Source organism: Xenopus laevis, chromosome 8L (genome assembly GCF_017654675.1).
Source record: "Xenopus laevis strain J_2021 chromosome 8L, Xenopus_laevis_v10.1, whole genome shotgun sequence".
NCBI lineage: Eukaryota > Metazoa > Chordata > Amphibia > Anura > Pipidae > Xenopus > Xenopus laevis.
The window spans coordinates 95,430,093-95,446,169 of record NC_054385.1 but is presented as its reverse complement, the minus strand read 5'-3'; the positions used below and the strand labels follow the sequence as shown (position 1 = coordinate 95,446,169).

At 36.8% G+C, this 16,077-nt stretch overlaps 1 protein-coding gene across 1 annotated transcript; it reads right to left on the bottom strand.

Annotated features, from left to right (window-relative positions):
- Positions 1 to 2,227: 2,227 nt before the first annotated feature.
- LOC108698976 (myosin-4) lies at positions 2,228 to 15,186 on the bottom strand. Its single transcript, XM_041573118.1, has 39 exons — positions 14,980 to 15,186; positions 14,739 to 14,882; positions 14,069 to 14,225; positions 13,801 to 13,828; positions 13,588 to 13,702; positions 12,924 to 13,016; positions 12,779 to 12,842; positions 12,592 to 12,690; positions 11,991 to 12,094; positions 11,773 to 11,911; positions 11,547 to 11,665; positions 11,319 to 11,468; positions 11,060 to 11,230; positions 10,667 to 10,973; positions 10,517 to 10,584; positions 10,304 to 10,391; positions 10,083 to 10,200; positions 9,463 to 9,586; positions 9,146 to 9,282; positions 8,579 to 8,834; positions 8,242 to 8,484; positions 7,983 to 8,159; positions 7,633 to 7,778; positions 7,459 to 7,549; positions 6,928 to 7,317; positions 6,622 to 6,748; positions 6,020 to 6,138; positions 5,728 to 5,924; positions 5,457 to 5,640; positions 5,074 to 5,239; positions 4,827 to 4,951; positions 4,304 to 4,612; positions 3,849 to 4,052; positions 3,630 to 3,755; positions 3,375 to 3,545; positions 3,176 to 3,280; positions 2,993 to 3,088; positions 2,435 to 2,569; positions 2,228 to 2,343 (listed from the first exon to the last, which is right to left on the bottom strand). Exons 1-39 carry the CDS (start codon positions 15,178 to 15,180, stop codon positions 2,326 to 2,328), a joined length of 5,811 nt encoding a protein of 1,936 aa, XP_041429052.1. The 5' UTR covers positions 15,181 to 15,186; the 3' UTR covers positions 2,228 to 2,325.
- Positions 15,187 to 16,077: the final 891 nt, after the last annotated feature.

Below are 16,077 nucleotides of genomic sequence, written 5' to 3'. Positions count from 1 at the left end.
GGTGCCTATCCTCTCAGCTGGGGGTAAGGTAAGGGAGAAGATATTATTTTAATACGTAAATCGTATTGTATTGTAAAGTGTAATAGTCTAAAATGAACGTATATCTAGAATAATTGTGGAAAGGCACAGTTATGCATGTATTCTTGGATTGTCAGGACAGGGAGATCCAAAAAAAGGATAGTACCACCTTTCTTATGTGAATATGTATATTTAACTGTTTTTAAACCAAAAGCAGTTGTCCATTTTTCAGTGGACTAAGGTGATGTGGGTTTTTTGGATTTCTTGTTTTTATTATAGAGTGAACCTGAGGATATGGAACTTGGACACTACCTGTTCACTGGAGATCAATGGGATTTTTAAACGTTTTATACGTTTTACGTTTTCTACTAGCGATGGCCGAACCGGCGCCGGCCCGTTTTTTCTAAAAAAAAAAATTTTTTTTGACGCCAGCGAATTTCTGCGCTTTTCACGAATTTATTCGCTGGCGGCGAATCGTGCAAATTCGCACCTGGCGAATAAATTTGCCCATCACTATTTTCTACCTATTTTACACTTTTACTATTACCCTGGACTAATCAGGTAATTGGTGGGAGGAGGAACACTGTGTGGTAATTAAGGTTATAAGAGGTGTTTTGATCATGTGATTGTTACACTTGAGAAAGGGTCCGTGTGACTCGAAACATGTCGTGTGTACAATAAAGCACTAACGCAGCAGAGCTCTGCAGTCTATGGCTTCCTTTCACTATTCTTCTGTTGACTTTTTAAGGTGTAGTCATGTTGAGTTATGGCTGCAACAATTTTGCCATAGTATTATATATATAAATATTACAATAATGCATTTCATAATAACTGTCTGAGCAAAACACCAGCATTTATGTCCATGTAATTCAAATGAAAACCATGTCATTGCTGCAGTGTTTGCTCAACAATAAAAAATGCTAAGCCAGTACAACTCAGTGATGTCAGCATAGACACAACAAGGTCCAGCACATGCCCAGTAGATACCAGTGATCTCCCAGGGAGTACTGAATGTGATGTTGTGTCAATATGTCTGTTTGGTGAGAAATTCTAAAAGCCACTTGCCACTTGTATAAAAGCACAGTCAGGTAACAAGGCTGAGGGAAAATCCTGGCCCAGGCAGGGTTAATAGACAAGCAAGCTTGTCTACTGGCAAAGTAGACAGCTCCTGTTACTATACCTAATCCTGGGACTGTCACTGTCTGTCTGAATGCTATCAGCCCTGAACCTTGCCTGGACTCTGGACTTTGCACTGTGTTAACTACCCTGTATACTGAACCATTGCTTATCCTTCCTTGCCAGTAAGCCTGTCTGCTCTATTAACCCTGCCAGTGCAAGTAATTTCCATTAGCCTTGCCTTGTTGCCTGACTGTGCTTTTATTCAAGTGCCTTCAGTTAACGCGTCCTGTGCTGCTGTTCTTTCCATATTGTTTTGCTGCAATAAAGTTTCTTTCTGTTTGCCAAACACTTGTGTGTCTACCTGTTTCCCAGCCTCCACTGAGACATTGTTGTGGCATCTGATAAAAAATTCTCTAACTACATAATCTTTATTCAGTAGATGCACTTGATCTCTCCATCTGTACAATGTATATTTATTTGTCTGGCAGTTTTTTGCAGAATAATGGTGGCTGGGTAAAACAGGTTAGTAACTGGGTTCACAGAAGGATGCCTTGCAAGTGAATACCCCTATGGATTGTATGCTTTCCTTGTACTTTTATTTCATAGATGAAATCGTTTGAAAAACAAATTAAGAAAATTACTTTTCCTTTGTTCTAGCTGCCATTACTAACAAAAAGTTAGGTTAGGGTTAGACTGTAAGCTGGTGACTAATATTTCACAGTAGCCTAGCATCATCCACTCACAACTCCATTATACCATGCTTCTTGGTACTCCCCAGGATTTAGATTTCAAAGACAATGAGAAATGATTGTTTAAATACCACACTTTTCCTTTCAGTAGAATGTAATAGCTTGCAGTCCCTGATGTAATAACTTCACTGAAATTAGACCCCACATGTCAAAATGTTGGCGTCCTTGCTATAGAATTGTATTCTTTGGAACTGTTCATCCTAATACAGGTAACAAACTAATTACCATTGAACAAATAAGCAAATATATGTGATTTTCTTTTCAATGTGTTGTTCAACTATAGAACTGTATTTTTCAAAACATTTGTTACACAAGTCTAAACAAAAAGCACAAAGCAGCAGTTTTTGTACGTTTCAATTAGTTTATTTAAGATTCATTTGATAAACTTTATTGGGAATGGAAAAAATGAAATTTTCACATTCCTACGTCTTCTATGTTTTCACTCTTCAGACTCTTTCTGTGAACAGATAAGAAACACATATTAAGAAATCATTTAGACAATCGCTAATGTCACAAAAAGAGGTTCATCTTCTTGAGGAATTCAGTACCTTGCCTCCAATATCGCGGCTCTTGGTCCTGATCTTATTCACTTGGGACTCTGCAATATCGGCTCTTTCCTCTGCTTCTTCAAGCTCGTGCTGAACCTTACGGAAGCGGCTCAATTGGGTGTTGGCTTGTTCCTCCTGAAAGAAGAATCAGGATTAATGAGGGTGTTGGTATCTATTCAATCAAATCATTCCTCATTGCTGATTTAGAATAGCATTCTCTTAGGGAATGCTTGAGCTGAGTTATTATATATATACATTGAAATTATATAGGAAATAGCTTTTTGCTGGATGAACTTTGTAGAGATCTATCAAGCATATTTACTCAAACTTAGCGGTAAAGATGTAAATAGAAATGTAAACATCAAATTAAGGATAAAGAGTCAATGAAGTTCAAGCAATATTCTTTGCTTAACCTACAAAAAAAATACATGTTATCGTTGATGGTAAATGTTACAAGAGCTGGCAATGCAGGACGTTTCCATCTTTATTCAGATACGTTTAATAAAAAATTAATTAATAATATTTCTATGGAACAAATGCTACTAAATGATTACTTACAGCTTCCTCAGCCTGCCTCTTGTAGGCTTTAACTTTAGACTGAAGTTTGTCCACCAGGTCCTGCAGTCTCAGAAGGTTCTTCTTATCTTCCTCAGTCTGCAAAAAGAGGATCAAGCTTATCATATAATAAACTGTATAGGTCTGCAATACTGTCACATTATTAGAAACCTGAGATCATTTAACCTGGTATGTGAGTTCCTTCACTCTCCTCTCATATTTACGGACGCCTTTCACAGCATCAACACCACGTTTCTGTTCATTCTCCACTTCATTCTCCAGTTCCCGTACCTGCCAATAGTACAATATATATGCATCAGAAAAGTTTTTTTTTTTATATATGTATATTGGTATATTGTGGTACATTACAGATTGTGGCACATACCCTGGATTCCAGTTTCTGGAGCTGCTTCTTGCCACCCTTCATTGCTAGTTGTTCAGCTTCATCCAGGCGATTTTGCAGGTCCTTCACAGTCTGTTCAAGGTTCTTCTTCATCCTTTCTAAGTGAGCACTGGTGTCCTGTTCCTTCTTCAGTTCTTCTGCCATCAGGGCAGCCTGTTAGATAAATGGCCAAATAAAGAATTGTCTAGTGCACCAACAGCTGTTATTACCAGTAGTTGGAAGACAAAAATTATATACATCTGTTATGGCCTTCTTTGCCTTCTCTTCAGCATTTCTGGATTCTTGGACAGCTTCCTCAGCCTCATTCTGTAGCTGACTGATGTCACTTTCAAGTTTCTTCTTGCTGTTAATGAGACTTGTGTTCTGAAAATCCACAAGGGGTATTATATTAAAATTTGATTTAAATCACATTTTCTTAATAGTATTTAAAAATATGCTAGGGGCAAATCATTTCACCTGTGAATGAAACAACTGAAGACGTTCACTTGCATCTAGGAGCTCCTGTTCTGCAATCTTACGAGATCTTTCTGTCTGTTCCAGAGCAGCCCTGTTTTCTTCAATTTCAGCTTGAAACAAGTTATTTCTGCGCTCAATTACAGCAACCTGTTCCTTCAGGTCCTCCTGTCCCCTAACTGCATCATCCAACTGGAGCTGGGTCTCCTGTTAGACAAACAAAAGAGGGTGAAATTCAGAGCATTAACTGTAATAAAAATATCTGGTTGTACAATGTCTACAGTGTCTCTAATGAATACAAGTCATAAGAATATGGCAAAATCTACAATAAAAAATTGTAAAATGTTTATGGTATAAATACATTTTGCTAAAATAAAGCAACAGTATAATCATGACATTCATTTGGTAAATGCAAGCTAATTTATTTTTTATCATTGGATAGGTTCTCTATTGAATACCTTGAACTGGGCCTGGACATTCCTGAGCTGTTTCTGTGCTTCAGAAGCTTGACGGTTGGCGTGACCCAGCTGGATCTCAAGCTCATTCAGATCACCTTCCATCTTCTTCTTCAGTCTCAATGCATCATTTCTGCTCCTGATTTCAGAGTCCAGTGTGCTCTGCATGGTGTCGACAGCCCTCTGGCTGTTTCTCTTTAATTGTTCAATTTCCTCATCCTTCTCTGCAATTTTCCTGTCCACTTCAGATTTCACCTGGTTCAGTTCAAGCTGGACGCGTAGAATCTTGGCTTCTTCATGTTCCAGAGAACCCTTTAAGAAATACATATTTTGGTTTATGAAAGATGTTAGAACAGCTAAAAATCTTAAATTAAAATCAAATTAGCTTTTCAAGCTGACAAAGTTCCATATCTTTCCATTCTATACATTTAAGCCATAATAATACATGATATTGTCCTTCATTGCGATTATTTTCTTTTGAACATTATTCATCTCTAGTCTGATGTACTTCACTTCTGATCTATACCTCTGCTTCTTCCAGAGCAGCCTGGAGATCATTCTTTTCTTGCTCCACCTGCTTCTTGACCTTCTCCAATTCAATAACTGATTTTCCACTTTCACCAATCTGTTCTGTCAGATCTGAAATCTCCTCTGGAATAGAAATAATCATTTTAATTGATTCTTTTGTTTTTTTCAGCACTAGAAAATTAGTTTAAGTTCAGACTACAACTCTGCTAAGTTCAGTGGAACTGCCTTATATAAAATAAACATACGTTGAAGGTTCTTGTTTTCACGTTTCAGAGTTTCAACATGCTCCAGAGATTCCTCATAAGCATTCTTCATCTTGAAGATCTCAGTGCTCAGGCTGCGAGATTCCTTCAGAGCTGCTTCCAATTCAGCCTGGCCCTCTTCATACTTCTGTTTCCATTCTACCAGGACCTATTTATTGCAACCATAACAAACTCTGTATATGTATCTCATAGTCAAAATATTATTACCATACTGGATAAAAAAAGAGCCTTTCTTGAAACTTGTTTAAAAACTATAACCAAGTATATTTAAAAGTTTAAAACAGGTAATAAATATACAAATAAAAATAAGACTGACTGTATCTCTGAATTCAATAATGACCATAGAAGTATAGTTTGTGATGTACCTTATCAAAGTTTCTCTGCTTCTTATCAAGAGCAGTTGCTGCACCATTTGCTCTTTCAACATCAACCATCAAGTCCTCCACTTCAGCTTGCAGTCTCTGCTTAGTCTTCTCCAAGGAGGCACATTTGGAATTCACTGCCTCAACTTGCTCCTCAGCATCTTGTAAACGCTGAGCAAGTTTCTTCCTGACAACAGATGAATTAAAAAAAAAAAATTAAGACAATTTGGAATCTGTATCTTTCTGTCATTGTGGTAATTTGGTATGAACATACTTGGCTTCTTCAAGCTCCTCAGTACGCTGAATTGCATCAGTTTCATATTTGGTCCTCCATTGTGAAACTTCACCATTGGCTTTGGACAGTGAGCGCTGAAGTTCAGCCTTGGCCTCCTGCTCTTCCTCAAATTGTTCTCGAAGCAAGTCACAGTCATGACGGGATGATTGTAGCGCATGAGCAAGGGCATTTTTCGCCTGAAATATGTTTATAAAACAGTTTTAAATCTGGCTGTGATAATGGGAACAGCAGAACTTTAATTAGTTGATTATTTAAACCACAATACTATTACCTTTGTTTCCTCTTCAAGTTGCCTCTTCAGTTCTTCAACTTGCTGAGTAAATCCCTGCTTTCCTCTTGAGAGCTGAGAAATAAGAGATTCCCTCTCTTCAAGCTGACGGGAGAGCTCACCTAAATGTCAATGGCAGTTCATTGTACAGCTTAGTGAGATTACTCTTTTATAAGTTGCAGGTGTAAGATATTTTTATATGTTTATTTTTTGTATAAGAAATGCAGGGGCACTATTTGTGCTGATGGGCATAAAATTATCTTGTGCTCTTCATCCTTGTGTTATTTGTTATTTCAATTTGGTACAAGATGCAGAGCTCTAAAGTAATGCATATGAATGATGCTGATGTATAGAGAATATGGGGAAAGATAAACCTGCCATCATACCATCTTTCTGTACATACAGAAGGCACAGAGATTTGGTTCTGATGCAAACACCAAAGAGCACAGGGCTCTTTTTACCTGTTATACATCCATTTGTTCAGTATCATTATTCTAAAATTTTGATGATAAAGCAACAGTTAAATATACCATTCAATATATATGACTTTTTAGCGATAGTATACTTTAACGTATATATTTTATATTTCTCCTACTTATACTTACCAGTCTCACTCTGCAAGCGAGCCTTTTGAGTAGTGAGGTCATTGAGGAGACGCTGGTGCTCATCATCCTTTGCCTTCACTTCACTAAGTTGGTCCTCAAGGACACGGTTAACCTTTTCAAGATTAGCCTTCAGGGAACAAAATCAAAGTTGTGGTACTCATTTTTAAAAGTTAAAAGAGTGATACAAATGGAGCACAATATATTCTGTTATCTGGATCATGCTTTTCATATAGCACAGCATTCACTTCAGAGAGGGATGGCAACGAATGGAAAAGTATTTGTATAACTTGTAAACATTATTTCTACCTTTGATTTGGATACATTTTCCAAGTTGCTGGCAAGATCATCAGTCTCCATCTTCAGTTCACTCTTTTCTTTCTCAAGCTTTTGTTTAACCCGCTGCAGGTTATCAATTTGCTCCCCAAGCTCAGCTACACTATCAGCGTGTTTTTTGCGCAGGGCACCAGCAGTGGCTTCATGCTGAAGGGTTGCCTCCTCCAGGTCACGTCTCAGTTTCTGGAACTCAGCTTCACGTTTTTTGTTCATCTCAATCTGAGCAGATGTTGCACCTCCAGCTTCTTCAAGTCTCTCACTGATCTCCTCAAGTTCTCTGGAAAGATCAGCCCTTTGTTTCTCTACCTTTGCACGAGCTGCACGTTCAGCTTCAATTTCTTCCTCAAGTTCTTCAATTCTAGCCTGTAAATTGAAATCATATAAATATGGTTTTGAAGGACTACGGAGATATGTCTGATATTCGCTTCCTGCAGTAAATGAGTTACCATACACAAAATATAAGATTGTTTAGAGCATCACGTAATATATTTTGGAAAAGTGTACCTGCAGTTCCTTGATCTTTTTCTGCAACTGAATGCCCAGGGACTGTTCATCCTCTATCTTTCCTTGCAGCTGGCTTATTTCAAAGTCTTTCCTGTGTTTGAGAAAACATTTGTATGAGTGTATTGTTGCTAGTGGAGCACTTTCTTTCCATACATTTTAAAGGCACATATTTACTTTTTAAGTTTTTCTTCAGTTTGTTGTTTATCATTCTCAAGGTCCATAACAGTCTCCTGGGTCAGTTTCAGATCTCCTTCAAGCTTTCTCTTGGCTCTCTCAAAGTCAAGACGAAGTTTCTTCTCTTGTTCCAGGGAACCTTCCAGCTGTTTGAAATTGCATGATATTAAGAATATATATATATATGTACATATATATATATATATATATATATATATATATATATATATATATATATATATATATATATATATATATTATGTTTTAAACATTTCAGGCAGGTTTTAGTTCTAGTGTTTAGAAAATTCAAAGTGTCTTGGGGAAGAAAGTTATACTAAAGTTATACTTACATCATCAACTTGCTGTTCTAGCTTTGTCTTTGCTTTTGAAAGAGAACTGACTTTGTCCTCTTCAGCTTGCAGGTCATCAAGTGTTTGTTGGTGAGCCTCTTGAAGGGCCTTCTTTTCTTTGGACAGTTTGGAAATGTTCTCATCGAGAGCTGCCATTTCTTCAGTAAGGTTTTTGACCTAAGACCAAAGGTGACCATTTATTGCAACATTGTTTATAAATAACACTAAAAATATTGTAGGCATAAGACAAATTTCCTACCTTGTTTTCTGTGGCATGTTTCTCCTTTTCTACTTTGGCCAATGTAAGTTCAAGGTCATCAATGTCTTTCTTAAGCTCAGAACATTCATCCTCCAGTTTCCTCTTCTTTGCTGTTAGTTCTGCATTGCTTTCTTCTTCATCTTCAAGTCTTTCTGTTAATTCCTTTAGTTTAGACTCCAGCTGAATTTTGCTTTTGATGAGCCCTTCACATCTCTCCTCAGAATCAGCCAAGGTTTCACCTTCCTGTTTGAATATGAATCAGATATCATTACACTAGAATGATAGATAAGGAGGTAAGATATGTGTGGGACATTCTCTGTATAGTGTATCATCTTACCGATTGAACCTGCAGGACTAGATCATTCTTTTCCTGGAGCAGGGAAACCATTTTCTCCTCCAGTTCTTTTTTCTTTGCTTCTGCTTTTACCAGTGCTTCCTTGGTCTTCTCAAATTCTTCCTTCATGTTTGCCATCTCTTTCTCAGTTTCAGCACTCTGCAGGAGAGGCTTGATCTTGAAGTACAGTTTCATCCATGGCCAGTGTTTGACATTCATGAACGACCTCAAATTGTACTGGATGACATATATGGCCTCCCTGTTTGTGACATAAGTAAAATGTTACAATTTTTAATTATTGATGGGCGAATTTATTCGCCAGGCGTGAATTTGCGGTGAATTTGCGCGATTTGCCGCCAGCGAATAAATTCGGGAAACGCCTGCAAAAATTCGCGGAAAAAATTCGGTCAAAAACGGGCGCCGGCGTCGAAAAAACGGGCGCCGGTGTCAAAAACGGGCACCGGCGTCGAAAACGAGAAGCCCGCGCCGTTTCGCGAATTCGCGAATTCGCCCATCACTATTTTTAATTTATTTTATTTTTTATTTTTTAAAATGTAACATTCTCCTTACCTTCTTTCCATCATTTTCTTGAACTCAACCCTCATCAAAAATCCTCTGCAAAGAGCTTGGGTGCAAGTGATAAGTTGAGCTAACTTTTCATCTCTCATTTCCTCCAGAGTACCCAAAAGACCAGCTTTGAAAAATACCTTTAACAAAGACATATATATGAACAGTTTCAAGAATATGTTTAGCCATAATCTTAAATTCAGTGTCACTATGCCATAAAAAAAAGATCAATCTCATTTATGTATTTATAACAGATCAGATTTTACACTATTACTTTTCATCATGTAATTTTATCACACATTTTATGCAAATTGTCGTACCTTGGTGTGTCCAAGTTTATACTGAGTGTGGTCGATATCAATTGAGCCTAGAAGCTTCTCACAAGCCTTCTTGTTGTCAATAAATTGCCCTTCTGGAATGGCACTGGCATTCAGAACTTTGTAACTACAATTAAACATCAATTCATATATTAATATTTATATTATTACATTCAGTTTAAACCTAGAAAACAAAAATGACTTAAAGGATAGATCCCACGCTGTTTTATCAAAAATAATTATGCATCAATAACCAAATATAGAATTGTTTGTGAATTCAACTGATATTTACAACCTGGACTAAAAAAGGATTGTTATAGTTAATATTGAAATATATTCTATAGTTTACTTATTAGAAATATATATATATATATATATATATATATATATATATATATATATATATATATTGTGGTATAAAAATTGAAAATAGTCTGAGGAAGCAGGAAGTGACTTTTGTAACTTTTTCTCACTACAGTGATTTGCCTTGAATAGTTATTTAAATTTTACTTTGAAATGGAGAAGGAGAGGAATGCTGCAAGCAGTTGTGAGTGCTATTAATGTATATAAAAGAAATCTCTTATTTTAAATTATATTATCTATGATGATATTAAACCATTTACCGTTGTTTGAAATCACCATAGAGGATTCTGCTTGGAAATCCTTTCCTGCAGATTCTAATACCTTCCAGCACACCATTACATCTCAGCTGGTGGATAAGGAGATGGTTGTCCATGATACCTAGTAATAAAGAATGTTTATATAATTTGGTTATGCACAATGAGATCAGCAAGTACATTTTTTTACATTTCCTAAAAGTATATGTTGTAGAGTTAAACTTTACCAGGAGTCTTGGATTCATTGGGAATCAAACAACGCACAAAGTGAGGGTGAGTACTTCTCAAGTTTGACATAAGTTTGCCCAGATTTTCCTGAAGTGTTTAAAATATAAAACAATAAAAACACTTAGATATTTAAAACAAATCCATACTTTTACTTAGCTCATGCTATGATTATCTCATACATACAGATAATTATTGGACAAAATCATACTAACCCTGAAGAGACCAGACACAGTCTGGAAAGCGGATCCCTTCTTTTTCTTTCCACCTTTACCACCAGCATCTACAATTACAATAACAGTATTAAAGACCACCATAACCACAATCTCAAAACTGTAATTATTATGAAAAAGATTTTTCATTACCATCAGCTGCAGCAAAGGTAGAGTAGAGCATGGACAGCAGTTTAACAGAAGACTTCTGGAAGAGTTGGATAACTGACTCGTTCAGTGGGTCCTTGTTCTTTTCAAGCCAGCCAGAGATGTTGTAATCCACAGTCCCGGCATAATGCACAAGAGAAAAGTGAGCTTCTGCCTTTCCTTTGCCAGGCTTGGGCTTCTCAAAGTTCTTGCATTTGCCCAGATGTTGTTCATATAGTTTGTCCTTGAAAGAATTGTCAGTGGACTTGGGGAACATGCACTGCTCTTCAAGGATGGAGAAGATACCCAGTGGCTGAATAATATAGTTATTAAAAAGAGTAAGTTAGAATACAGGATTTATTTTCTAGCAGTCTAAAGTGAGTGATTAATCTGACCAACCTTCTCAATAAGCTCAATGCAGGCAGCCAAATCCATACCAAAGTCGATAAACTCCCAATCAATTCCTTCCTTCTTGTATTCCTCCTGCTCCAGGACGAACATGTGGTGATTGAAAAACTGTTGCAGTTTTTCATTGGTAAAGTTGATGCAGAGCTGCTCCAAGCTGTTAAACTAGAAATAGCAGAGCACAGTTAAAATAATTGATGTTATGACCTTATAGGATATATAATAATTTATACAACCAAAAAATATTGCCTACATCAAAGATTTCGAACCCAGCAATATCCAGCACACCAATGAAGAATTGTCTTGGTTGCTTAGTATCCAGCTGTTGGTTAATACGAGTGACCATCCACAAGAACAGTTTTTCAAAAACAGACTTGCTCAGGGCACCTACAGAGTTATAGACCTAAAAGGAAGAAAATACTCATTAGAGCATAAAGTCCATAAGATCACAATTGCTTCTATCATTTTATCAGAATATTACCTGTGGGACAGTCTGTCCTTTGGTGACAAATTCATTGCCGACCTTGACTCTTGGGTAACACAAAGCCTTGAGCAAATCAGCAGAGTTGAGGCCCATCAGATAAGCAATTTTGTCAGCCACTACAAAATGAAAATACAATCAAGTATTTTAGTAATATGTCCATTGAAACAAGGCAGCAAAGAAGTCATTAGTTATTGACTATATAAGCAGAAAATGGTTGACATACCCTCAACGCTATCAGGCTCAGCCTGCTCTTCCCTTTGCTTTTGCTTAAATTTCAAGTTGCCATAATGCATGACAGCACCAGTCATTTTGTAGATGCCAAGTTTTTCTTCTTGATTGAAACCCAAGATATCAATGGCACTCTGCAAGTAAATTAATGTGTGATTGATTTCAGTAAGTTGCAATGTCTAATGTTATTCTTACACTTTTTTATTTTCTTACATCTGTGGCCATCAATTCATCTTCATCATTAATACTCTTCACAACAATCTCACCCTGACTGATGGATGGGAAGTCATATGGGTTGGTGGTGACCAAAAGCATCTCTGTGAAAGTAAAAGCCTTTGTTACTATACACATCAGTGCTAGCATAACGCAGTTATGGGATCTGTCATCCAGAAAGATAAAACCTGTATCCAGCAAACTCTGAGTCACAATTATTTCAGATAATAGTTTCCACCTTTTTCATGTCATACTGCTGTTACCCTTTGTTTTCTGTTATCATCCCATTCTGTATATTGTCTTGAACTTCTTGTTCAGTTATTTTCACCCTCCCTTTCTTGTCCCCCTTTCTGCTCTGTGCAGCCACTCTTTTTTTTATCAACTTTCCTTTGCCTTTTTCCTATTTCTCCTGCTATTTTGCTATCATTTTGTGTCTTCCTCTACTTGTTTTTCAGTGTAGGGCAAAAATTTCCATGGCCAAAGAAGAATGCAGATTACGTTAATTTACTTTAGTAATTAAACATTGAATGTAACTGATTTGTATTAATTGTAATCTTGTGACTTTTTTATGAGTTGTAAGTAAGTCACACAATATACTTACCAACAAGTTCTGGCTTCTTATTTGTTAAGATCTGATAGAAGATGTGATAACTTCTCTCTGCTGAAAGCTGGAATGTAACTCTGGACTTTTCCAGCAGATCTGCACATTGAGATATTGAGATATGAATAATTGCTGTGTAACAAGAATGGAGAAAAGGAAGACAAACTAACAGGCATATCATTCTTACATGTTTCAATATCAGCTGAAGACAGTTTTCCTGTTGTTCCAAAATGGATTCTGATGAATTTACCCTAGAAGTTACAGCTCAGATTAGAATACAAGTCAATAATCATAAAGAATTACAATGAGACAGATATGGGCACCCAACTTACAAAACGAGAGGAGTTGTCATTTCTCACAGTCTTGGCATTACCAAAGGCTTCCAGCAGAGGGTTGGCCTGAATGATTTGATCTTCCAGGTTTCCCTAAAGCGACAATAAGGTAGACATGTAGTTATAAAATAAATTGCAGTTCTGTTTGTTCACTTTTTCTATTCTGTGTGTTTGAAATCTTGTAGTAAGATAGTCGTTGTATACATGAAGATTGCTTTGGAAGTGATTGGGGCAATGCTCAACAAAATGGTGCTTAAACATATGATTTAAGGTAGATTGTAATTGCTTTTATAAGTAAGGGCAGATAAGGACAGGACTAATAGCATTGCCCATGTTTGCTAAGAGATACAAAGTTCCAGAAAAATACAGGAACACATTAAGGTTCTTGAAGAGATATAAGTCAGAGCTTAAATCATGTTTTTAGTTCTTTGTACTGCAGATAAGTTTACGCTGCCAGCAAGAGAATAGCATCACCTGTATTAGTGAGTGCTTTAACTAAGGCTAGAAATATGATTTCATGTTTTAAATGGATGAAATGGATAAACGAAAATGCTGTACCCTTATATTTAAAAGGGCCAATAAACTGAAATAATTGGTGCTTAAAGCTACCTAATGTCACCCTTTACTGAAAGAACCATATCTGGAAATGGTATCATAGTATTACCTGCAAGCTGTTGGAGAGTTCCTTCTTCTTTCCAGCATCTCCAAGTGCTGCAATTGTTGCAAAATACTGGATGACACGCTTGGTGTTCACAGTCTTTCCTGCACCGGATTCTCCACTGGAGACAAGAGTTAATTAAACTTTAATTAATTATCTAGATATGTTTTAATAGCTGCAAACATTACAAATGATTAGTTTAAAGATGTGATTACTTACGTAATAAGGACAGACTGGTTTTCACGATCTGCAAATAGATTACATATATTTTAGTTTTTAGCTATTGGTTTAATTCTCTCTCTCTCTCTCTCTCTCTCTCTCTCTCTCTCTCTCTCTCTCTCTCTCTCACTCTCGCTCTAGACACAGTCACCCTCCTGCTCTTGCTTAACTATTTAAGTAAAACTCCCATCATCCTAATCAGTAGTAAGCTGGGAATACCATGGTTGACAATAGCGGATATCTAAATATAATGTAATAAAGTCGGTACCTGTTAACATGGCTTGATAGGCATTATCAGAAAGGGAGAAAATGTGAGGGGGGGTTTCCATACGCTTTTTCCCTCTGTAACCGGCAACAACCTCAGGGTTGTACACTGGCAGCCACTTGTAGGGGTTTACAGTGGCACAGAAAAGACCAGAATAGGTCTGAAATGATATACAAGTAAATTAAGTGTTAGCTCTTTATGCCAATTAGTAACTATAACTATATAGATATTTGTTGAAGGTTATGTTTGAAATATAAATACTCATATGTAACTTCATATGATTCATTGAACGTAGTACAGAAGGACTTGTGGACATTTAGCACCTTTGTACATTACAAAATGTTTTGGTTATACAAATAAAAATGAAGTCAGCATGCAGTGACAAAAATTGTATGATTACCACTGTTACACTAATGACTATGAAAGTTACAATAATAAAGATAAACAGGGGCTGTGAAATGGGAATTTTTGATCAGAATAAAAGAAGTTTCAGTTCCTTAGAAACCAAAAAATTTCATTATTTTACCAATAAATTAGTAAAGACATTGTTACATTAGATGTTGTTCGCTGCAGTTTTTGTCTGTACAGTAATTAATAGTTATATATAGAATATTTTTATTATATTTCAAGGTGGAGCCCCATCACTGCAACATGCTCTGTCTCTATGACTTACGTAGATCATCCATGCAGCATAACGCTCTTTGAGGTTATACAGGACAGAAGCCTCATTCAAATGGGTCATCATAGCCATGTCTTCTATTTTATCATACTTGGGAGGGTTCTGGGGGTAAATTTGGCTGTCTTTGACAGTTACTGTCTGTAATGGAAGGAATGAAAAGGGTTGAAATGTATCTTGAAAACAGGTGGGAATGACAATACTTTGCTGAACAACAGAACTGTAAAGTTCTACTTACTCTTCCATCATCAGTCTTCACAGTTACTTTGCCATCTTCCCTGGCTGTAACCAAACCTTTGACATAAAGTTCCTTTGCATCGTCTACAAATACAGTGTTCTTGGCATCAAAAGGCTTGCTCTGTGCCTCCAAACGTTCTTTATCACTTTTTCTGAGAAATTGCGCGGCCTCGCCGAAAATGGACATCTCTCCATCACCCATGATTGCTGGTTGCTAGGATATAGGATTTAGTTTATAGTATTAATATCATAAATATTTTACTGTGGCTACAAACACCCATTCTGCTCTTTCTGTACTGTAAAAAAAAAGCAGATAGTGGGCAATGCAGTGCTATATAATGAACTAAAACTAAGGAAGTCGTGCATGGTGGATTATAACTGTATAAAATAGTAATACACATGAGTAAATGTTGGGTGGGGATGTGGTAGCTTGCAATGATGGATAATTTAGAAGGTACACAAGAAAACCAGGAAGTCAGTGTTACAACTGCGGCATAATATTTACACTATTCGGTCTTCGGAGAAAGAAGACATTTATGCAAAGGCAAGTTCTATGCTTGATAAAACACAGAGGGTTATATACATGCACAAATACATTACTTTGTGGAATGTATAGGGACATGTATATGCAGGTGGCTCTTTATACACTATGCATTATATATAATATAGTATCAGTATATTAACACTATTTTCTCTCAGTGCACATACAATTATACAACTTTCATTTACACAGAAACATAATGCTAAAGTTATGCTCATTTACTTCAATATATTATTTAAATGAGAAGAAAAGTCTGAATGGAACCCCAGACCCCTCCCCAGGCCTGAACTGCACCACCGAAATCCCACCAAATAGCAGCTATTACTTTCATAGATGAACATTACAGAGTAACCAGTTGGGTTGGAGAGCACCATCTTGCACTGCTTCAGGTCCTCTGTACTATAACTGCCAACACAGTGTATGGGAAGATCATAATGAAGAGGGACCTGCCCTCCCAGCCCCACTGCACCATTCTACATTCATCAGTATGGGAAAGTGTTAGCTGCTCTTGAGAGTGAGTCCCGTTTGTGTGGCCTTTTTAGGGGCTTTTAAAGCTGA

Coding starts and splice junctions, on each gene's coding strand:
- LOC108698976 (XM_041573118.1), bottom strand. CDS start 15,180: ATGGGTGATGGAGAGATGTCCATTTTCGGCGAGGCCGCGCAATTTCTC. Junction 7,318..7,458: donor AAAAGATCAAGGAACTGCAG/GTACACTTTTCC, acceptor TTCAATTTACAG/GCTAGAATTGAAGAACTTGA. Junction 6,749..6,927: donor AAAATGTATCCAAATCAAAG/GTAGAAATAATG, acceptor TGTTCCCTGAAG/GCTAATCTTGAAAAGGTTAA.